At 40.3% G+C, this 23191-nt stretch overlaps 2 protein-coding genes across 3 annotated transcripts; one reads left to right on the top strand and one right to left on the bottom strand.

The window, feature by feature from the left end:
- Positions 1 to 1702: 1702 nt before the first annotated feature.
- Positions 1703 to 8504, top strand: LOC147324508 (kelch domain-containing protein 10-like). The gene is made up of 10 exons (XM_086298345.1): positions 1703 to 1953; positions 2883 to 2975; positions 3201 to 3422; positions 5092 to 5246; positions 5327 to 5475; positions 5595 to 5679; positions 5764 to 5830; positions 5915 to 5962; positions 6038 to 6177; positions 6266 to 8504. Exons 1-10 carry the CDS (start codon positions 1869 to 1871, stop codon positions 6473 to 6475), a joined length of 1254 nt encoding a protein of 417 aa, XP_086154471.1. The 5' UTR covers positions 1703 to 1868; the 3' UTR covers positions 6476 to 8504.
- Positions 8505 to 9456: 952 nt separating this feature from the next.
- On the bottom strand, positions 9457 to 22859 carry cax2 (cation/H+ exchanger protein 2). Of its 2 annotated transcripts, none has more exons than XM_086298344.1 (20): positions 22662 to 22859; positions 19861 to 20013; positions 19664 to 19770; positions 19457 to 19571; positions 17930 to 18046; positions 17791 to 17852; positions 16324 to 16476; positions 15921 to 16112; positions 15733 to 15832; positions 15513 to 15654; positions 15247 to 15430; positions 14854 to 14953; positions 14325 to 14458; positions 14201 to 14232; positions 12716 to 12828; positions 12448 to 12593; positions 12280 to 12374; positions 12123 to 12201; positions 11910 to 12018; positions 9457 to 9916 (listed from the first exon to the last, which is right to left on the bottom strand). In XM_086298344.1, the coding sequence occupies exons 1-20, from the start codon at positions 22729 to 22731 to the stop codon at positions 9843 to 9845; spliced, it is 2277 nt and encodes a 758-aa protein (XP_086154470.1). In that variant the 5' UTR covers positions 22732 to 22859; the 3' UTR covers positions 9457 to 9842. The 2 variants fall into 2 exon arrangements, with proteins under 2 accessions (XP_086154470.1, XP_086154469.1); XM_086298343.1 differs by having other exon boundaries at positions 12683 to 12828; positions 22662 to 22858.
- Between the last annotated feature and the right edge of the window lie 332 nt (positions 22860 to 23191).

Here is a 23191-nt window from a genome sequence, read left to right as displayed (position 1 = left end):
AGGAGTTACTCCAACCACGTGTTTGGCTCAAATATCCCTTATTTAAGTTGTGTGTTAATTATCCTTTGTAGCTTGGAAGACATAAACAAAGTTTGTCACTTTTTAATTTCTTAATACACTTAGATCCATGTGTTGACAAACAAATAATGCAATCAATATATGATTGACATGCAGAATTTCAGCTTTTATTCAAGGCCTTTAACAAAAGCATTGAAGTAACTGTTTAGGTGTTGCATCTGTTTTAGCTCCTTATATTGATACATTATTTTTTAAATTCATGAATAGAAACACAGTGGGTTTACAGGAAAGTGAAAACTGATTCAAATTGTTGGACTGATAAAACTAAAATTGACTTGATGGAAAGAGAAAAGTATGGAGAAGGAGGGAAATAGCTCATGATCTGAAACAACCACAGAATCTGTTAGTGATGGAGACAGTAAGACAGTGTTTATTGATAACATGACTGCTGATAAATGTAGCAGGATTGTGAAGTGTACAGGGCTACGCTTTCTGCTCAGATTCAGCCAAATGCTGCAAAACCGATCAGACCAAGCTTCACGGTGCAAATGGATAATGACCTAGAGTATGCTGCAAAAGCAAAGCAAGAGTTTCTTCGAGATATAAACGTTCTTCAATCTCAAAGTCAGTCACATGATCTCAACTCAATGGAGCGTGCTTTTCAGTTACTGAAAGACCCACAGACAACAGGATTTGAAGGTGGCTGCTGTAAAGGCCTATCAGAGCATCCCAAAGGACGACTTTTTGCAATGTCCAAAAATGATTTCCGACACAGGAGTTTCATCTAACTAAAAACTGTATTTCTAAAATCCAAAATATGTTAGTTTCTCCAATGACGTATGAACCTCTGAATATCTGGGGATTTACATAAAAAAATTACACTACTGTGAAAAAAAGTCTGTATTTCACTTGATAGCCGTTTATTAATCCCTCAAGTTTAAAATCACAGTTGTTTTTAATGGCTAGTATGTGCATTAAGTATATAATATAAGGTAAACATGCAAATCTACAAACATCAAATCAAATCACTTTTATTGTCACATCACATGTGCAGGTACATTGGTATAGCACATGTGAGTGAAATTCTTGTGTGCGAGCTTCACAAGCAACAGAGTTGTGCAAAATACAATAATGTAAACAAGCAAAATACAAGAATGGCTACATCTGAAACTAATAAATATATGTACAATATATAATAGTATATGCATTTCTGGATGTGTATACTAAATATTTTTCTACGTGTGTGTGTGTGTGTGTGTGTGTACACATATTTTACAAATTAAATAGAGTAAACAATAAATAAAATATATAAAAATATACAGAGTTGAGACATGTGCAAAACAGTGGCATTACTGTACAGTATGGAGTGCATAATGTTAAAGTTCCAGTAGTGAAGCTGAGGTGTCTATGACGTGTTCAGCAGTCTGATGGCCTGGTGGAAGAAGCTGTATCTCTGACATATACATGTCATTATCCATATATCTCTGATAAGCCATATTCATTCAAAACAAAGGGTATTGACGTTCACGTCAGTTGTTACCGACTCTTTTATTTATTTGTTATTGCTAGATTATTGCGGCGAGGCCCTTTAACAAAACTATAAACATTTCCATGTGACTCTTGAACGCCACTTGAGCGTCCTATTCTCCTCTGATTGGTTAGTTCAGACCACGTGGCTATGACGTCTCGGACAGCAGCAGCTGTGGACAGTTGGAGGAGTTAGCATATTTCTTTATTTTGCTCTGAAGCCAGAGCTGGTGGTTTCATGTCGCGCCGTTTGTTTGTACTGAGGCGGATTCCTGTCCGGGTCTGGGTGTGAGCCTCTTCGGTCGGCGTGTCCCAGGTTAATCATGTCTTCGCCTGAGCACGGTGAAACTTTCAGTCAGCTCAATAAGTTTGAGAAACTGTCGTGGAGGCCCTCCATCCGCGACTCAGGTTTGTAAACACAGGCGACTGCTCTGCAGCTGGATCCAATCAGCAAGCCTTCCTGAGAAGTTAATGTAAATACTTGGTAATGCTGCTCAGAGCTCGCTGCCTCTTTGGGCAGAGCTGGCTGCTCATTTGCATTAGCTGGGCTTTGTCTGTGAGCTAGCCATACTAGCTTTGTGTGCATTCTGCATCGCTACAGCAGCTACACAGGCCAAATGTTGCTAACGTTGCTACGGAAGCCAGCAGAAATCAGCCACGGAATATTTCAGTGTTATTGTTGCTTATGTTCCCATTTAAATGGAAATGAAAGACAAAGGCACAGCAATGGTTTTCATATTCTGTAAGCTCTCCCATACATGAAGTGGATTCTCGGTTACACAAAGCATACTTAAGAATAGAAAATGAGAGCGGTTACACCTGTAATCCTGATTTCTCTGAGTGTAGCAGTGCACAGAGTATCTTGATTCACCGAGGAAGTACAATAGCTGTGGCTTAAAAACAAAATAAAAAAAACTATGGGAGTATACGATGACTGTATTCATATACTTCTACGGTTTTTACTGGGATCGTCCCAGAAACATCAGCCTCGGTTTGCTGGAAGTGTGACGCTTGGCTGAATATACGTGACTGTGGTTGTTCAACATTTGTAAAGCCTGCAGTGTGGTTGAAGTAAAATAAACAGGTGTGACGGCGGTGGAGCTATCAAATGATCGTCCAGGAGCTCCAGAAAATCTTTTCCATGACAGAAGGATCGTGGACAACACCAGCTGCTCACAGCAATCTGTGAGATCCTGTAATTGGTCTGTAGTGAAAAGGGGAAAGAAATGTCCCTTTGGAAGTTAAAATGAAACGGTAGATGCTAATTAGTTCAACCCCTGACAAGAACATGAGAGAATTGGTTTATGAATCTGTCTTTTTCTCTGTATATCTTGCAGCCACTAAGAAGCGAGCACGGTGGTTTCAGGCCCGGCGCATCTTCTCCCCTTCCTGCCCAAACCTGCGGATCCCCAACAGGTTTCTGAGAGAAGGTACTAAACCTGCACAGACACCACACTGGACGGTCTAAACTCATAAACAGTAGAATTCAAAGTGCAGGAGCTGCAGTTAATGTCCTGTAAAGCAAAGCTAGAAGTGTTATATTGCTCCTAATAGAACTATTCAGAGGGGAGAAAGAAGTCTGCGTGATGATTTACATGGTGGTGTGTGGCGATGAGACTGATGGTGTCTGTCTACAACTCCTCCTCCCCCCACAGGACACTGCATTCCTCCTGCCCGCAGTGGACACCGCTGTGTAGCAGACAGCACCAACCTGTATGTGTTTGGAGGCTACAACCCAGACTTTGATGAGGCAGGCGGCTCAGAGAACGAAGACTACCCTCTGTTCAGGGAGCTCTGGCGGTATCATTTTGCCACAGCATCCTGGCAGCAGGTCCGCACAGAGGGGTACATGCCCACGGAGCTGGCTTCTATGTCAGGTAAGGACTGATGCTGCTTTTATTTTTATTCCCTTGGTATAAGGGACAAGCTGGAGGTGGCGGCTGGGGAGAGGGAGGTCTGGGCCTCTTTGCTTAGGCTGCTGCCCCCGCGACCCGGATGAAGATGGATGGATGGATGGATGGTATTCAAATGATGTGATGTGGTTCTGCTGGATTGATGAAAATATTTTTTGACTTATTCCAGTATTTTTATCAGCATATTCTAAAGGCTGTATGCACACCCCTGCCTTCATTTATGCAATACACACTGAGCACATGTGGTTAGTCTAGCTGTTATTGAAAAGCAGCTCTAAATTCACCCCTGCACACTTTTTTTTTTTTTTTTTTCTTGAACTCACACAAATAAATTAGGACGCATCACATTTGAGGCTAGAAGCTGGCCTGCATTTCTCAGCAAGTTGTGAGACTTTTGGTTGCAATTTACAGCTCAGTTAATTTAGGTGTGAATTCTGGCATTTTATAGCAATGTCTTTTTTTTTTTTAGCAATAAAAATAAAATATTCTGCTCTAAATGATATTTCTCAAGTTCATACTTTTATCTGATAACTAAAGTTTTATCGTTGTTTAGTCAACAAACAGATGCAAAGTCCTGCAAAAACTCAACTCTTTGGTTTGTAATTCATTATTTGTGTAGTCACAGTTGACTGTTGTGTAGACTTTAGGGGGACCTTTTGGCATAAATGTATTCGGATTTATTTTTAGAATTAGTCCATATAAGAGGGAGGTCCACCTCCACACTACATTGTGTTGTCATGTTTCCACAGCATAGGCAGAAGTGTGCAGTGAAGGCCATTTAGTTGGTTGAAATCTGTAGCCTCACCACTAGGTGGCACTAGCAGAGAAAGCAAAGCTAGCAGAGGTGTCTCTTCTGGGATAAAAAAACCCCAAAAAACTACAGTATTCAGAGGACAGAAGTCTGCATGATGATTCACTGTGTTGCATCAAGATGAGACTGCCTGAGAACCACTGAGCCTGGTTTGTGTGCGCCAGTGTGTCTCACTAACGGACGTGAGCCAAAAATGACCTGACGGCGGCTGCCGTGCCCTGCACTTTAATGTCTTTCTGGTTTTGTGTCAAAGTGATTTCCAATGTTTATGCATTTTCTCTCTCGGTGTGTTGGTGTGTGTGTTGGTGTGTGTGTGTTGCTTCTATTGGTAAATAAACTGTAGTGTAGTCTCAGGATTTATGAAGGTTATGTATTAAATAAGGAAATGACCCGTTTTGCAAGTATCTTTGTGACTTGGCTTTTTTGTACCTACATTATAATCAGTCCTTTGTATCGACTTTAATGTTTTTATACAACTGCTATGTTATTTGTCTCTTGCCCTCCTGGCAAGATCACTCTTAAAAAATATACATTTTTAATATCATAGAAACGTTTTGGCTGGATACATAAAAGATATATAAAAGTCACTTTGCCAAAAACTGATTGCAGCTTCTTCGTGACAGGAATATTCTTTTCTGGCTCAACATGACTTTACATCATTCATGCGAGATGAGATCTAGAAAACACTTTGCCTCAGATTTCCTATAGGTTTTATAACAGAAGACTCCTGTACAAAACATTCAGGGTTTTGTTGTTTCTTTTTATTCCCAAACTTCACTCCTAATCAACAAAACTGAGTTTGATGCTGTTATCTTTCCCCAGCTGTCCTACATGGGAACAACCTGCTTGTGTTCGGTGGCACCGGGATTCCATTCGGTGAAAACAACGGCAACGACGTCCACGTTTGCAACGTTCAGTACAAACGATGGAACCTGCTCAGCTGCAGAGGGAAGAAGCCCAACAAGATCTATGGACAGGTAACTGTTTTTGTGTATGAGGTCCTTTTGAATGTTCTGTCCCATCCCATCTGTTACAACCATTTATCCTCCTTTTCCAGGCCATGGTCATCATAAATGGCTACCTTTATGTGTTTGGAGGGACGACGGGCTACCTTTACAGCACCGACCTGCACAGGCTGGACCTGACCACCAGGGAGTGGACCCACATCAAACCCAATAACGCGCCCTCAGACCTACCTGAGGAGAGGTCAGTCACCTTAGGTCATTCATACACAGCTAAAAGCAGCAGGCACACTTTGTTAAACACACAGTGAATTCTCTACATGTGGCTCCAGATTTTCTGAAAATGAATCAATAATTTTGCAGATATAGACATGAGCTAGCTCATGACGGGCAGAGAATATATATTTTTGGAGGCGGGACTTCCTGGACATCATATCCACTAGACAAGGTGAGAGTAACTGGCACTTAACCACCATTGCATGCAAACTTGTTGTCGTCCTGTCTTTAAATTAAGGTTATTTGTGTTCATCAGATTCATGCTTATAATTTGGAGACAAACTACTGGGAGGATATCATGACAAAACCCCAAGAAAAAATAGGTTTGACTCATGTTCAACTTTTATTTACAGCGGTAAAGCGTTTTGACTGCCACAAGTCAAATTCATTTCATTTTCTTCTCACAGGATATCCTGCCGCCCGTCGATGTCACAGCTGTGTACAGGTCAAAGAGGGTGAGTGTTTCACACGACATCATCAAACGGGCTTTCTCTGAAATGTTTCTGCTTCATGCCTCTTTTTATGTGCAGAGGTTTTTATATGTGGGGGTTATAACGGAGAGCGCATCCTGTCAGACCTCTGGAAGCTCAACCTGCAGACTTTTCAGTGGACAAAGCTTCCTGCGATCATGCCGGAGCCGGCTTACTTTCACTGTGCTGCGGTCACTCCGGTCAGTACCATCGCACACTGAGAGAACAAAAACTAAATCGTCATAGAGTAGACTCAGATTTCATCCTCTGGTGTTCCTTTTCCTTTAGGCCGGCTGCATGTACGTCCACGGCGGAGTCGTCAACATGTCTGGGAATCGAAGGACTGGCTCTCTGTATAAAGTGTGGCTGGTGGTTCCCAGCCTGCTGGAAATGACCTGGGAGAAACTGCTGAAAACTTTCCCTCACTTATCCCAGCTGTCCACCCTCCAGCTGCTCAGCCTGGGACTGACGCACACGTTAATCCAGCGGCTCAAATAAAGACTGAATGCAGCGGTATGTGATGGTGTAGCACGGACTCTAAGATGTCTGACGATTTAGGGTGAAAGGACAAAGTAAGCCTGATGATGTCAGATAGTTATGAAAATACTTTGATTGCCTTTTTACATTAGTCTGATGTAAAAGTGTGGGTTGTTTTAAAAAAGTGCAATTTTTTTTTTTTTTAAGTTTCCCAGTGTGTCATATGTGCACGCATCCATCAAACTGTGTAGAAAATAGAAATTACTGTATGCTGTTTGTTTTTCACTTCTGCCTTCTTCAGGTTTTTCTTCGTTTTTTTTGGTCGTGGAAACTTGTGGAGCCTGAGAGATATTTTATAAACTCCAAAGACCACTTGTTAAAAGGCCAAATGAATGTTGGTACAGTAGTGAAGTTTTAGCTTTTATTTAGAGGCAAAGACTTTTTTGTCTGTTCTTTCTTTTCCCAATCCTGAAGTGGAACAGGTTGTGCAGCACTACCCTCAATCAGTCCTGCTGTTCCCTCTTCAAACCCAGCAGAGGCACCAGTTTGTAGGCCCTGACATTTAAATAGAAAGTTTCGAGATTCTCAGTAAAAAGCAGACTTGTATTTCTGATTGCTTTTCACAGTTTAAGTAACACATTTCAGCCTCAAAGACTCACTGATTAGGGTGCTGATTTGGAGCTGCGATTAAAACTCGACCGTTCAAATTGAAAAATGTTCCTCTTGCCGGTCACAATTAGGCCTTCTGATCAGATGAAAACATGTGACACGGCATCACTGTGAAATATCTTATGCCTCTTCAATTTTTATTCCTCTTTTTTGGGGGGGGGGAGGGGAAAAAATGAAAAACCTGCTTTGAACGCCCGTAGCTCCAGAGTATCTATTTATTTAGTGCCTTTTGAATTTCAAAAAGTGGGGTGTACAAATTGGTCTGCAAGAGTCAAGTTTATTTCACTCAGTGTGTAGCCCTTTTTTTTTTTTTTCTTTTTTTTTCTTTTTTTTTGGTTTTGTTTTGTTATTCGCCCACTAGGTTTTAGTCGGTGCTCTTCACAAGCTATGTATGCTTAACTAGTCTGTTATTTTAAACCCACGAAGCCATTTTTACTATTTAAATCACTGTGCTGCTGTTTTTATTCTATTAGAAATCTTTGAACTGCACCCTACTTGTAGCTGTACTTCCCCAGAAACCCCAACCCAACATTTCTGTCACGTTCAGTTTTTTCCACTTTAAAGCCAAGAATCCATTTCAACTTTTTGTACTGCAACATGCATTGTTGATATTATTATTATTATTATTATTATTATTATTATTATTATTATTATTATTACTACTACTACTACAACATTGTTGTTTTTTTAGAGATGCTGTGCTTTGGTACTTGGCAAGGAACATTAACAAACTAGTAACAAGGTGTGGAAGGTGTACTCAGGATGTGAAATACTGTGATCAGTCTGATGAGCCGTGCAGACACTCATCATTGAAACATCAGCAGGTTCAGTGTGAAACCAGATCTAGGCACACCAGCAGCTTTGTTTTTTGTTTTAGTTACTGTGGACTGTAAATCTTTGATACTGTTGTGGTTCTCCTAGTTGCTTTCATGCAATTTATTATTATTATTTTATTTTTTAAAAACACATTTTGCCTTGCATTGAGCATTTGAATTCACGTTAACTGCAACTGTGCTGATTCGATTTCGAGCTGCGTTAATCTGACGGCTATTCTACTACGATCCCTTTTGTACACTGCGCCACACCTCAGTTCCTTTAATCATGTCATGGCCTTATTCATTTCTATTTTGAAGCATTCTGCTTCACTGCGTGCTCAAACTTAGTAACGATGTTGCTTCAGATTGACATGTTCAATATTTGCATCATTTTTTTGATGTTAATGAAAGCTCAATGATCTGTTGCATGTCGGTATGGTGTGCATGTCACTTTAAACTCTTGGGAGAAAAGTTGAATGTCTTTATAAAAGGCAAATATGGCTGCAATATGTTTTGTAATTTCTGTGTACAAACAATTAAAAACGCAGGCAGCTGGTTTTTCAAAACATTGTATTGACTCACTTTTTTTTTTCCCCCCCCCCATAGCCTGTTCATAGAGAACAAATCTTTGCTGGCACAGCCTGCCATGCCTGGTTTCCAGTTAGTCTTTTGAAAAATTCAGTACACGAGCGTTCAGGTCTAAGGTGTTGCGTATCAGTGTGTACCTTAAAATATCATCTGAAACATTACAATTGGGTAATACAACCTAAAATGAACAAACGGCAGAATAATACAGTCATTTATTTAACAAAAACAAATTAAAAAAAAAAAAAAAAAAAATGTAGAAGCAGTTTGTTGAAAAGCTAGGTACCATCTTACTGCCTCTATAAGAGGCTAAGTACAAGCCAGATGCTGCTAATCAAATGTACTTGATGGTGGGAAGGAAGAACTCCTTTTGGTAAGTCTGTTTTATTTATAAGCATATTTTAAAAACAACACAGGTTGACTAAAGTGCTGTACAATAAAACTCAGTCACAATTAAATGCTAGGGATTAATGTGTGGTAAGACCCCCTAGGGGTCTCCAAGGGATGGTGGTTTGACAGCCACGGGACTTGGGACACGTGCAGTCATTGAGTCGACCATGAACTCTGAATATTAAAGTATTTTAGAGTCGAATACAAGGCCATCTAACTGATGAGTCGTGGCCAAATTGGGTAATGCAACAAAATGATCTGAAGCACAGCAGCAAATTGAAGTGTAGCAATGACATTTCAAACTCCAGACTTGCATCCAACTGAAATCCTGTCCCGGGACTGAGAGCTGTGCATGAACAAACGGGGTGTGTGGTAGTTGTTCACACACTGCTTCTGTTTTGGCGTAGCTTTGGTTAAATAATGACACTGTGTAATATCTCATGCTGCTGTCGTTCATCTGAGGCTGTGTTTGAATCATAAAATCTGTTAAGCACTGTGTGATGTAAAAGAGGGTAAACTTTCTAACATAATTCACACGACTCATTTAAAAATGTCACATCACACACACAAAATTTTACTGCAGTTAAAATATACAGACTTCATCACAATTGTTGCTTTAAAGTATGATCAGTGCAGAAACTCCTGTTGTACAGTAAAAATAGTTGATCTCTCATTGCTGTTAATTATGTCAGTTTATAAAATATACTTTTTTTTTTTTTTTAACAGCACTAGTCACAAAAGTACCATCCTGAGCTTACAATTTTTAGTTTTGTCTCAAGTATGATTACAATAAAAGAAATAAAATAGATTAAAAAAAATTAAAGGTTCCATTTGGGATTTCCCCCATCGACATTTATGCATAATTTGACGAGATAAGAACCTGCCAAAAAAAAAATCGGCAATTTGTGCAAAAAATCCCCATCCAACGTTCAACAGCCGGCTGGAGATGGAGCAAAGTAGTACTGAGCCAGGAGGATGAGGTAGACGACCACCAGAGCTGTACCTGGGAGAAAAAAAACACCAAACCACACTGGATCAAAACACCCTAAAATAAGATTCAGGTCTTTCAGCTGCCATTAGTATCAGATCCCAGATATGCCTAAGGAGTAAACAAGAGCAACTAGAGAGCAAAACTCCTTCCAAAGGGCAAGGGCTATATCCATGATGTTTTTATTACAATATGCTAATGTCAGCCTGTTGTTCCGTTATTGTAGGGATTTTGTAGGGAGTCGTATCGAATTTCATATGACTTGATGTGGTTACTTTAAATTTTTTTGGCAATGACCAACTTTCAAGGTCAAAAGCTTAGCCAACTAGGGTACTCCTGTCCCCCAAGGCCTAGTATATTGTTTTGAAGTTTTAAGACCATCCATAAAAAAAACTGGGCAGTATAAAGTTTTTATTTTTACATTTTACACATTTTTACATGCTCCCGCCCTTCAGGGGAAAAACAGCTCACTCTGGTTTTTTTGTTTTTGGTTAAAGTTTTAGATTTCAAAACACCCATTAGTAATGCAAAAATACAGTGCATGGACCCCTTTTATAGTCTTATGTGATGTATTTCACAAAGGGGGAGCACATTGTAAAAATTCTGTTTCTTAAATGCACATACAGTGGGATGCAAAAGTTTGGGCAACCTCATTAACAGTCTTTATTTTCCTGTATAAATCGTTGGTTGTTACAATAAAAAATGTCAGTTAAATATATCATGTAGGAGACACACACAGTGATATTTGAGAAGTGAAATGAAGTTTATTGGATTTGCAGAAAATGTGCAATAATTGTTTAAACAAAATCCGGCAGGTGCATAAATTTGGCCACTGTTGTCATTTTATTGATTCCAAAACCTTTAGAACTAATTATTGGAACTCAAATTGGCTTGGTAAGCTTAGTGTCCCCTGACCTACATACAAAGGTGAATCTAATAATGAGAAACAGTATTTAAGGGGGTCAATTGTAAGTTTCCCTCCTCTTTTAATTTTCTCTGAAGAGTAGCAACATGGGGTCTCAAAACAACTCTGAAATGACCTGAAGACAAAGATTGTTCACCATCATGGTTTAGGGGAAGGATACAGAAAGATGTCTCAGAGATTTAAGCCGTCTGTTTCACAGTTAGGAACATATTGAGAAAATGGAAGACCACAGGCTCAGTTGAAGTTAAGGCTCGAAGTGGCAGACCAAGAAAAATCTCGGATAGACCGAAGCGACGAATGGTGAGAACAGTCAGAGTCAACCCACAGACCAGCACCAAAGAGCTACTGATGAAACTAAAATTGAGTTATTTGTGCATAACAAGGGGCGTTATGCATGGAGGAACATGGATTCCACTCAGTATCAGCAGATTCTGGAGAGCAATGTCCAGGAATCAGTGACAAAGCTGAAGCTGCGCCGGGGCTGGATCTTTCAACAAGACAACGACCTGAAACACTCCTCAAAATCCACTAAGGCATTCATGCAGAGGAACAAGTACAACGTTCTGTAGTAGCCATCTCAGTCCCCAGACCTGAATATTATTGAAAATCTGTGGTGTGAGTTAAAGAGAGCTGTCCATGCTCGGAAACCATCAAACCTGAATGAACTAGAGATGTTTTGTAAAGAGGAATGGTCCGAAATACCTTCAACCACAATCCAGACTCTCATTGGAATCTACAGGAAGCGTTTAGAGGCTGTAATTTCTCCAAAAGGAGGATCTACTAAATATTGATTTCATTTCTTTTTTTGTGGTGCCCAAATTTATGCGCCTGCCTGATTTTGTTTGAACAATTATTGCACACAATCCAATAAACCTCATTTCACTTCTGAAATATCACTGTGTGTGTCTCCTATATGTTATATTTAACTGACATTTTTTATTGTAACAACCAAAGATTTATACAGGAAAATAATGACTATTAACAAGGTTGCCTAAACTTTTGCATCCCACTGTATATGATACAAGAGCCAGCTATCCACAATTTCAGCTCCAAAATCTTTTAAACTTACTAACTTTAACTTACCCTGAAAATAATCACACTTGCCATCCATGAAGATGTAGTTGACCAAGATCACACTGAAGATGCTGGCCCACAGGTGCTGGTCACTGAAAATCAACACAAATCCCACATCCTGGGAAAGGCAGAGATAGATTGTGTCTATTATAAAACACTGTAAAGCAGCAGAATGACTTGTATTTATATATGAATAAATGAAGGATTAAAATGAAGGCTTACATAGAAAGCATTAAATAGGACCAGTATTGGTATTTGTAGCATGCAGACCTGCACAGCGATACAGCTTCCCACCTCGAGGCTGGAATAAAAAAGAAAAGTAGATACAAATGATGCTCTTCAAACTGTTCCTGTAGCTTATTGATGAGACGGGATGTACCTGAGACTGATGTTGTTCTGGAGTGCAAACTGGATCCCGTTAACAATCTCGGGGATCTCAGGAACCATAGCCAGAACGGTCACCCCGATGAAATACTGCCGGGAGAGAAGAAAACATTAAAGCTATAACATACAAACAGCCTGAGCGTGCTCAGATCCGTGTACTTACCTGAGAGATGTTTGGTTGGCTTAGTATGGGCTGAATGTGCTCGGTGGCAAGATCGGCACAAGCAGACGTGAGCACCGTAGCCAAGATGAGGATGACCAGAGACCTCCAGCGTGACCAGTGGACCACCGTCCCGTGGTGGCCACTCACTGGTGAGATTATAGTATTGTAAGTAAGCATCAAACACAGCTCACTTTTCTCTAAAATAGCAAAATGTAACATGAAATTTTTGGCTGACCTGTTAAGTGTGACTCGTTAGAGTGATTCATACCCTGTACTTCTCCTACGTGGATGTTGTAAATGTGGGAGTGCGTCTTCAGAGTGAAGAGCAGACCGATGATGTAGGCAACGGGCAGGAGGGCACACACGGTGTACACCAAAGGCCTAAAAACAAACATTGCACAATTAATGAGCAGCAAGTGCAGCAAAATGATGATGAATGAGGCCTTAATGTGTGGTTTTTAGACACAGTTTCTACAGCTTCAGATTGACTTACTCCTCTCCAGGAAGATTTGTTTCATTAGACTGGTGCAGCAGTTAGCTTTGCTACCTCACAGTGGAAGGGTCCATGGTTTGAATCTCCTGGTGGGGTCAGGACTGTCTGTGTGGAGATTGCGTGTTCTCCTCGCGTCCTGCAGAGGTGAACTGTTTATTCTAATTTGACTTTAGGTTTAGATGGGAGCCTGAACGGTTTTGCGGTTTAGGTCCCTTGACAGAGTGGGCACCTATCCATGGTGAACCCTGCCTCTAATCTTGGATCTGCTGGGATAGAGGTCAAGAAAATGGATGGCTAGGAAAAGAGAAAAGCCCTAAAAGTAATTTAGGGAATATTTAGATTTAGCAACATCAGATAGTCACTTTCAAATTACAATGTCAAAGTAATTCCCAATTATATCCATCTATACTTTTAACTGCTGGAGCCAATCCCAGTAACATTGGGAAAGAGAGACAGACACCGTCCACACCTTTGCCAATTCAGAATAACCACTCGGACTAACATGCATGTCTTTGAACTGTGAGACACAGACACAGGGATGATGCTCAGAAGCCCCGCAGCTGGCCAGCAGGTCCGAACCAGGAGCTTTCTTGTTGTGATGTAACGGTGCTCACCACTGCACCACCCAACAATGATCACTTTAATAAAAAGTTAAGTTGGTACGTTAAATTGGAGAATCCGCTTAGAACACCTCACCGGCCACTTTGATAGGTACACCCGTTTAATTGCTTATTAATTCAAATATGTAATTAGCAACACTATGGTTGTTCCCATGGTCCAATGAGTCTCAATTTCTGCAACAACATTCGGGTGTTTCAGCTGCTAACCTTTCTTTACATCGCTTCCATTTTCCCTGCGCTCAAAGCAGACGTCATTGCTTTAGTCCAATCATTTTGCTGCTCGCCTTCTCCAGCCTGCATCCTTTTTTGTCATTCTGTTTTTTTGGGTCTCATTCCTACAGGCCACTTCCTCACCATATCCAGCTCAATATCTAAGCCTTCATCTTCATCTTCACCTATCCTCCAGGTGTCCTCTCATAATTCCTCACTGCTGGGCTTTGTTCTGCTATGATGGGACATCGGAGTCTAATTGCCAAATGGCTTAAATTAATTCTGTATCTCAAAAATCTTTTTCAGTTCTTACAAATGATTTCTCCCTATTGAACTGAAGGAAAAAGGGGGTCCAAGCAAGTTCTTGAAAATTAACTGTGCAGTTCTAAAACAAATTTTTATTAGTAGATAAATTTGAAAAATAACTTACTGGACATGGTTGTGAAACAGTGTACCATTGCTCTGTTGAAAACAACAACAACAACAATAAAAACATTGTACATGTGCAGTACAGTGCATACGGACAGGGTGTCCTCCTGGCTAATGATACCTACCAGGTCATAGTGGCAGTTGTGGCAGACAAACGACCCGCTGCTGTTGCTTGTGCTGTTTGCCCCGGTAGAGTTGGTACAGGAGTCACACACCAAGTTCCCATAAGCCTTAGAGAAGAGCGTGGGTGCGAACACACCTGCCAATAACATTCAGAGGAGGGAAGTGAGTGTTTAACACTGTTTGTAATGTTTTTAAACTATAAGATGTTTCTGGGGAGAATAAAAACAAACTGTTCGTGCTGCTTTCAGCTGACTTGATTCATGAAGACAATCCTCTTAGACTTAGCTTGTATTCGGTGTTTTAAGGGCACCAGTTCGATGGTATTTGCATTTGATTATTTAATATCCAGAGATTATAATGGCCGACATCTGCTGCGGGTGTTACTTACTAACAAAAACAATGAAATAAAACTATCGCAGGCATAAACATTTGTTTTCTGATTGTGGCACATACATGCTATTCACATATTTTCATGTGGCAGTCTGAACTGCTTCTGCAGCCTTCTGCGTGTGCTGATTTTCAAATACGTGCCTCCTATAGAGATGAAAAGCAGCGCGCAGCTCACTCCGGCAGAACGGCTGTTGAACCTTTGCTCACTGTGACGGAGACCTCCAATTATCATGCAAATGCCCTGAAAAGCAAACAAAACATGACGTCTCACTCATACATGCTTATTTAACACATTTCTCAAACCTACGCCTTGAAAATATATATAAAGTATACTGGTGCTGGCACTAACTGTGTTACTTAAAAACTGACGTACTAGCATTTTTTCTTTTTTTGTACAGGTAGACTTTCCAACATATTAGCCATTCATGTTGTTGTGCACAGCAGTGCAGTGCCAAAAGGCTGTAGGTAAGTCTTACCTACTAACTAACCAACTAACAAACCTAAGCAAGCTAAACAAGATGAAGCTTGACTCACAGGAATAAAGAGGATACATCCAAGCAGTGTCCCAGTCAGCGCAGCCTTAACAACCTCCTCCAGACAGGTGTTAGCTTTCTGGTGACCTCTGAGCAGGGCTGTGATGTAAAAGGTCAGTTCTGTGATGGAACCAAAGGTGGCGTTGACCACAGCGCCCACAGCAAAGTTACTCTGAGCTGAAATGCTGCAAATGCAAAAACGAAATATAAAAATCAGAGACTCTGTTCTGCTTCTCGAGGTGTTAATGGTTAATGAAAAATACTTACCTGGCAATTCCCATGCCAATGTAATATGACAGAGGTATGATGGAGCCAACTGCTATGGTGAATTTGACATCGGAGCTGGCGTACTTGTTTTCTCTGTCAATATATCCAGTTACCAGGGCAACTATCACTAGAGGGAGGAGGTCTGAGACAGGAGTCAAGGATAATAACAGGTCTTTATATCACAGAAGGAAACACACACATTTTATGTGTAAAAGGATACTGGCAGCAAACACATTAATCCCATCAATCGTGTACTTGTAGTAGTACCAGTTGGCAGCGTGGTAGCAACACAGTAGCGCTCTGGTCTCATAGCCCTGATGCTAAAAGTGAAGAAAACCAAAGAAAATGGTGCATTAGGAACTCCCCAGGACTATGCAGTGACCAATAAACACTACGTGTCACCTGTACCTTCCTCTGTGAGCCAGCAGAGATAGACACATCCTCAGGAGGCAGCAGGAGGATGACGCCCAGAGTTCGTGCGTTCATCTTGAAAACTGGAATGGTGAAGACCAGGATCCAGGAGATGAAGCACGCCAGAGAGTGAACGACCACCAGAGGAGGATATCCCAGCAGCAGCCACACATAGGTGGCAAAACGACGCTGTACAACAAGAAGGGCACATTGTATAACGATATGTTACACTTGCAGCAAAAAATCTGCTAAACATGCAATGTATTCAGTGCTAGGTCAGTTTTACTTCTATAACCCAGTACTGCAAATTACAGCAAGCAACACCCTCTGCACTAAATGCCAAAGTCTTACTTGTGAATTTCCGGTATCTATATATATGTTTTTAAGTGTGAACATTTACCCAGTAAGGAGTGCGCAGAGGTCGGTCTGGCATCTCTGGGACTGGCACCTCTGTGGGTGATGGCAGCAGAAATGGTGAGTTATCTTCTTCCGCCTCCATACTGCATTCACAGTCTGGTGCGCGCTCACAGCATCGCCTCAGTGTATTTCCCATCTGGAGGAACACAACCAAAAAGATGTCTTTTACAATCATGCTTCATGCTTCAGGTCTATTCAGTGGTTTTATTAAGGTACAACTTAACAACATGCACACATTTAAGGTATTCCTGCAGCAAAGATTCTACAATGTACTTAAAACAGTGGTGTCCAAACCCAGGCCTCAAGGGCCGGTGTCCTGCAGGTTTTAGATGTGTCCTTGATCCATCACTGCTGATTTCAATGGCTATTATCTCCTCAACATGTCTTGAAGTTCTCCAGAGGCCTGGTAATAAACTAATCATTTGATTCAGGTGATGACATCTCAACTGATGACCAGCTTCATGTGACTGTTTATCCTGATTTCCAATTTTAGGGTAAGTAAATCCAGATAACAGAAAGATACCCTGGGAATGCTGAATGAATTCGTAGTATAGGGCCCAGGTTATGTGTTCGGCATACGCTACCATGCTGATTTAAGCAGGTAATATATAAAGACAGTTTCATGACACAGAAAACTTTGACTTTAAGCTCGTTGAGCCATTAATCTCACTTCACAGTACACCTCTCTGTGTATGGGGAACAAATACAGATGCTGTGACACAGACTAAGAGAAGGAGAGAGAGGGGGGATTAAGGAATAACGAACAGGAGGATAACAAGCACAATCCCATACAAGTGAAGATTATCAGGAAAATTAAGGGGACTGTCGAGAAAAGTGGGACAGAGAGAGATTGAAGTTTCCTGGTTTACCTCTCATTACATCTGAGAGAGGGTGAAAAGGGTTAAAATCCAGTCTTTTCACAATCTTCACTTTCATTTTTGGAGTGATAATTGAAACTCTTATTTTGCTAATAGTAACTTTATTCTTAATCAAAGGGATAAATCAAAGTATAAGTCTGAGAGATATGTAGTTTGAGCTGTGAAAACGTCTAGACCAGGAGTAAAACTAATCCATAAACAACAGAAAACAAACCTTCAAACAGGAAGTACCAAAACAAAAACTAAACACGGAGACAAAGATACAAAGAAGCAATGGAGGACAGGGACATAAAACAGAATAACAAGTCAGAGGAAGGAGGCGTTAGGGACACACTGAGGGAACTCACTGAGGGTGTTCAAAGTCGCCCTTGCACCCTGAACGTGTCGCCATAACAAGTTGTTGCAAATGCACTGTTGCAGACTTGTGACATCATTCAGAAAAACACGACTTCTGCTTTAATGACCACGAGTCAATGAAGAAACTACCGGATTTACTGTGAATCAGTCTGATGCCGGCTAAATGAAAAGAACCACAGACAACAGCAGGAATATTAACTCAACCCAAACAGCACCTCGTGGATTGGGTTGCCAAACGGCCACAGGAAGTAGCAGCACAGCTTCCAGCACAGTTTACCTGAAGACAGAAACAGAGTGAAGAACAAAGGGAATTGCAGATGATCAATTATTATCATTATCTATTACCTCACCTACCATACGGTACCCCAGTAACAGTGATGAACATCAGTGTGCCAACCAGGAAATATGCCAGAGAAACCCACCAACCAAACAGGAGCACGTAGGCTAGGTTTCCACATGTGATGAAATGACCTGACAGCAGAAGGACACAGAGAATGAAAGAAGTGTTTCAGCAGAAATATCTTTACGCTTTTAGGATTTATGAATATAATTTAACTTAAATTTCATTAATTAATGCAAAAAAGAACAGAATAAATAGACAGATTTCACTTCCAGATTATTATTATCAGACACTTTTTTATTAACAATGTTACTAAAGCCTCAAAATATAATAACAAAAAATTCTATTGTCATCAGATTTAGTTCAGGTAAGGATTTGTAAGTCTTATCAGTTTCTTCATTGTTGTTACATGTAATGTGTTCAAAAGAACTTGACAGCCAGTTTTATCTTCTACAACTAATTCATATCAAAGATGGTTTCAAAGGTTTTTTTAAAGTAACATTCATAAAAGATTTTCTCAACTAAAAACTAAAACGAGGCACAAAAAATGTGTGTAAATTGGTTAAATGGTAACAACTGTCTTACTCCCTCTGACTCACTCCTCACTTTTTCCAAGGAGAATGATGCTATTTTACAATATTAAATCTGACTTGAATCTTTGATCAAATGTCATGATCCTGGGTCATTTGACCCAGCATTTTGAGGTTTCTTGTGTTTTTCTCATTTTGTATTATGTTTAAGTCCACTTTGTTAAGGGTTTATTCTATAGTACCTTGGTTATTCTGTTTAGCTTTCGTTTATTAGATTCCCACCTGTGCTTTTGCCCTCTGTGTCTCCCTCTGTGTCTTTGTGTGGTTGCTTGTGCCTTGTTTCCCCTCCTTGTGTTTTATTCCATCATGTTTATTCTATGTTTCCCCAGCTCGTTATGTCTCCTCTCTCTACCTCATGTTTCTTCGCTCCCTCTCCTCCACTCTTGCGTCATGTTCCTTCGATTCGTATTTTATTGTGAAGGTCCCATGTTTTCTTGTCTAGTTGTGTTCCCCGTGCGTTCTCACTTCCCTCGTTTTCCTTCTGTGTATTTATGTCAGCGTCTCCCTCAGTTCTGTGTCGTGATCTCCCTCATAGTTGCGTGTGTTTCACTGTGTTCCTAGTTATGTTCCCAGTATCGTTTTCTATCACTTTTTTAAATTCTCTGCAATAAAGCTGCATTTTGAGTTCACGTTTCGCCTCAATTGAGTCTGCGTTTGGGTCCTCTCCTGCCTGCACACAGCCGATTTATGACATCAAACTTTCAAATCTATCACTATTATTATTTCTCTTATTCTAAACCGAGACGTAGGGACAAGAAAACATTTTAGTTTTTAAATACATTTTTTAAATACATTTACCCTTTCATTACAGTAATTTAGCTGTAGTGTTTCTCAGCAATTATCTTTGTGCTCAACTTCAATGAACATGACAAATAATGCACGAGATTTAACAGACTGATATCATGCATCAACACAAACTTTACATAAAACAAAAACATTAACAAAACATACCTGGACCTGAATGCGGTTTTATGACATTCAGCTCAGAGTATAGTTCTTTCACAACATCTGACCGGCCTTCAAACGGCCGCTCCGTCACGTGGCTCTTCCACTTTCTAAACCCAAACTGATAAAAACGCACACACAGACAGCAATTACTCCAGTGTCCTCAACTCGGCTCACTTTCTTTTCCTGTGCAAAACTCTTCCAGTTTCTTACTCTGTAATTGTTGACCAGTTTGTTGGCTTCCACTTCATTCTCGGCTCTGATGGTTTTCTTATTTTGGCTTTCCTCCCAGCTGTCTTCGCATGCATGATGGCTCGGACCTACAATGAGAAAATAACCAAGAAATGGCTGCAAATATCTCTTAACAGGAGAGCTGAATATGGATATAAAGACTGGTAAACTACACTCACATGCACATGCACATGCAGCAGTGCATTTTGTTGCAGAATATAAGGAGTGTTGTGAAGATGAAGTGGAGGAGTCTGCGTGCTGAGCGCCACACAGTCGATCATGGGCCTGTTCATTACTGTAACCTAACAGAGGATCATGCTCGCTTGAAGAATCTGTAACACCAAAGAAACAAAAACTGAAAGATGTCAAAGACAGCATTCATACACCAAGTGCCATCCTTAAAAAGACCCAGACTGGAACTTAGCATGAGCTGTTTTTGCCAGGTGTCCATGGGCCTGAAAAGGACATCCCATAATATATGGTAATAGGCAGCATTTTGTGTTCAATCAGGTTTTAATCAAATATATTGTTGTGGCACAGCAGTGAATTTACAATGACTTTTAGAATAATCAGACAATTTAATTTCAATTGTATTTTTATAGCACGGAATCACAACAATTTGGAATTTGGAAGTGAGCAATCTGGGAAAAAAGCAATTTCAGCAACTCATGGTATTTCAGATTTTCACCCACAACCATCTCCAGATTTATAGAGAATGGTCTGAAAAAAACATCCACTGCCCAGAGATCACAGGAGAATGCAGAAAGGCAACATTATCTCAAAGAACCACTCGTTACATCTGAGCTAAGCAGAATTACAATTTGTAATTCTTGCGAACATTCAGGTACAGTTAGAATTTAGAGTAAATAACATGAAAACTATGGATCCATCCTGCTGTGTATTAATGGTTCAGTACAAACTCAGGACCCCTCAGCACCCATCACTGATGGCTGTTTCAAGCAGAATAACGCAGCATGTCACGAACAGTTAAGCTGTGCCAAACTATTCCAACACTCGCTCCTATGAACTGATAAGACAAATAAAGACATCACATGGAAACTGTTTCAAAAGTCACTAATCACCGTAACCCCAACTCTGTAAAAGACTTCAGCAAGAAAATCATCACATGAAGAAAAATCAAAATAGCATGACTCTCAATCGATTCTCCAAAGTAAATGGCCTGTATTTATATAGCGCTTTACTAGTCCCTAAGGACCCCAAAGCGCTTTACATATCCAGTCATCCACCCATTCACACACACATTCACACACTGGTTAAAACAGTAATCAGAGAAGGCCAGTTTTTAAGTATCTTGCTCCCCACTTGCACATATTGCATCTGGGTCAAAAAGTATGATGTGCATATAGAATCAGATACACTGTGTCACAGTGGACGCCAGGTTTTGAGGTTTTTGTGGTTTCATGATTTCTTTTTGCTTTTTAAAAGGGATTTATGTTTGAGCTCTTTAGTCTTTTAATGATTAGACTTTATGTGCCCCTTGTTCTTATGAGCTGTTGGTTATTCTACACCTTGAGTCCTTTGCTTAGCTTTTGTTGGCAATAGGTTACTTGCCTTTTGTGTTCCCCATTCTGTTCTTTCACTCCTGTCTCCATGTGTTTGTCTTTTTTCTCAGTGTTAGTTACTTCTTGTTTTATTTTGATGGTCTCTTGCCTCATATGCTTTGTATTTAGTTCTACTTCCCTTGTCTCGTCCTCCAGGACCACAGAGTACAGGAGGATTGGAAGACAATTCTTTGCAAGATATCCCCTCATCTGTTGCTTTAAATATTGGCCTTGGTGATTCTGGTGAATTCAAATGAAATATCATGTGACTGTCATCATTTTCCTACTAACTGAACCATTAAGTGACCCCCTCATGCCATACAAACAGGGGCTTTGTAAACCTGTCAGTGTAGCTGAGGAGATTCTGATTTGCCTTCCCTCTATGTCCCTTCAAAAGCTGCACACAAAACGCCTCATCTCTTAAATTTTTCATTATTATTATTATTCAATGACATGATGAGACGTGTACATAGATCTCCTGAGGGGCATAAAAGGCTTTCTATCTATCTTAACTTGACCTGATTAAAGTAGCTAGATTTGTTACAGTGAAACCAGACTTGTGACAGCAATTAAAGCAAGGAAAGCGCCTGCAGCCATTCAGAAAGATACAGAAGATTGATGAATTAATGGATACATAACAAACCAGATGCATCAAAGGCAATGTGGGCACATCGGTCCTGACTTCCCTTTTTCAACAGCTCAAATTGGCTCACACACTTTTAGGTAGTCTTGTTTTGTTATCCTGGTTCTGCTTTTTTGTTGGCTTCCTTAAGTGTGTCTGCAAATACAGCAGCTGCAGTGTTATATGATGGTGTTAGTGACTGTGCACACACACAGCATCACCTCGATACACTATCGTGATTTTGTTCTTTAGTGTGCATGAGTATTTGAGAACACTGAGAATGCCTTTTAAGAAAGAAATCACCCTTGTTCCTGTGAAATCAAATACAAGTAACTAAAAATGCTGTTATCTTTAAGTAACAGAGAAGCTTGAGTAAGAATGGAAGAATTCTTTAAATATGCAGTAATGAATTAATATCTTTTCTATTTCTTTGTGTAAGCCTCTATGGCGTGAAAACTGGACATTGGCTGTTGTAATATTTGGCTTTCAGGAACGTTTGTCAGGTACATATAAAGACACTGGACAGGAGGGCACTATTTATGACATTTATAGGTCTATATTAATCTAAAAATTAACTGAAATATATGTTAATTAGTTGAGCGCTATCATTGATTAGTTGAGAGCACAACCGTGCAATAACTCCATAATGAGCTCCTGTAAATATCAGTGTAAACAAAGCCTACGCAGACAGAAATAAAGCGGAGACAGTTAAAATGGGGAGTGTAATAACGGTGCTGTTAGCGACACATAACAAATAAAGTTATAAGACGCTAAATAATGAGCTCGTGCCGCTCACCTTGCGCGTGTTCAGCCGGCCTCCTCCTCCGGCTGGTCGTGTCCGGGCTCCCCGTGGACGACAGAGACATCTCCGCCGGTAAAAACACTTCACCGTTTGCTGAGTGTGTTACCGGAGCCTGGCCGGATCATCTCCTCGGATGCTGCTGTCGCTGTCGCGTGGACTCACTTGATTTAATGAGTGTTATGGAGCGTGGAATTATGGGAAATGTAGGCCTCTGGCGTCTTAAAGGGAAAAGCCACAATAAAACGCAACAACTGTTCACTTCAGCTCAGCCGAGCCTTTGTTAACTGAAAAATAAAAATACAAAGTCGTCTGACTAAATAAATAAATATATTTTTAATATACGTATATTTGTTTTTATTTCAGCTATTTAACTTTACAATAATTACATTTTGTTATTAAAAAGGCTAAGTGTGAGTGGTATGGAGTCTTTTACCCTTCTTGAACTGTTGCTGGTACTGAAGGTGTTGCCAGTTTAGTTAATTCATTTCAAAGGACTCCCGGTGTCCGGTGCAAGTCGTGAAACA

This window comes from Aulonocara sp. 'chitande type north' Nkhata Bay, linkage group LG7 (assembly GCF_057382095.1).
Source record: "Aulonocara sp. 'chitande type north' Nkhata Bay isolate Kocher_YH1m ecotype deep benthic linkage group LG7, A_spYH_male_GT1.1, whole genome shotgun sequence".
Lineage (NCBI taxonomy): Eukaryota > Metazoa > Chordata > Actinopteri > Cichliformes > Cichlidae > Aulonocara > Aulonocara sp. 'chitande type north' Nkhata Bay.
The sequence above is the reverse complement of the archived record's forward strand: the minus strand, read 5'-3'. Positions and strand labels throughout refer to the sequence as shown.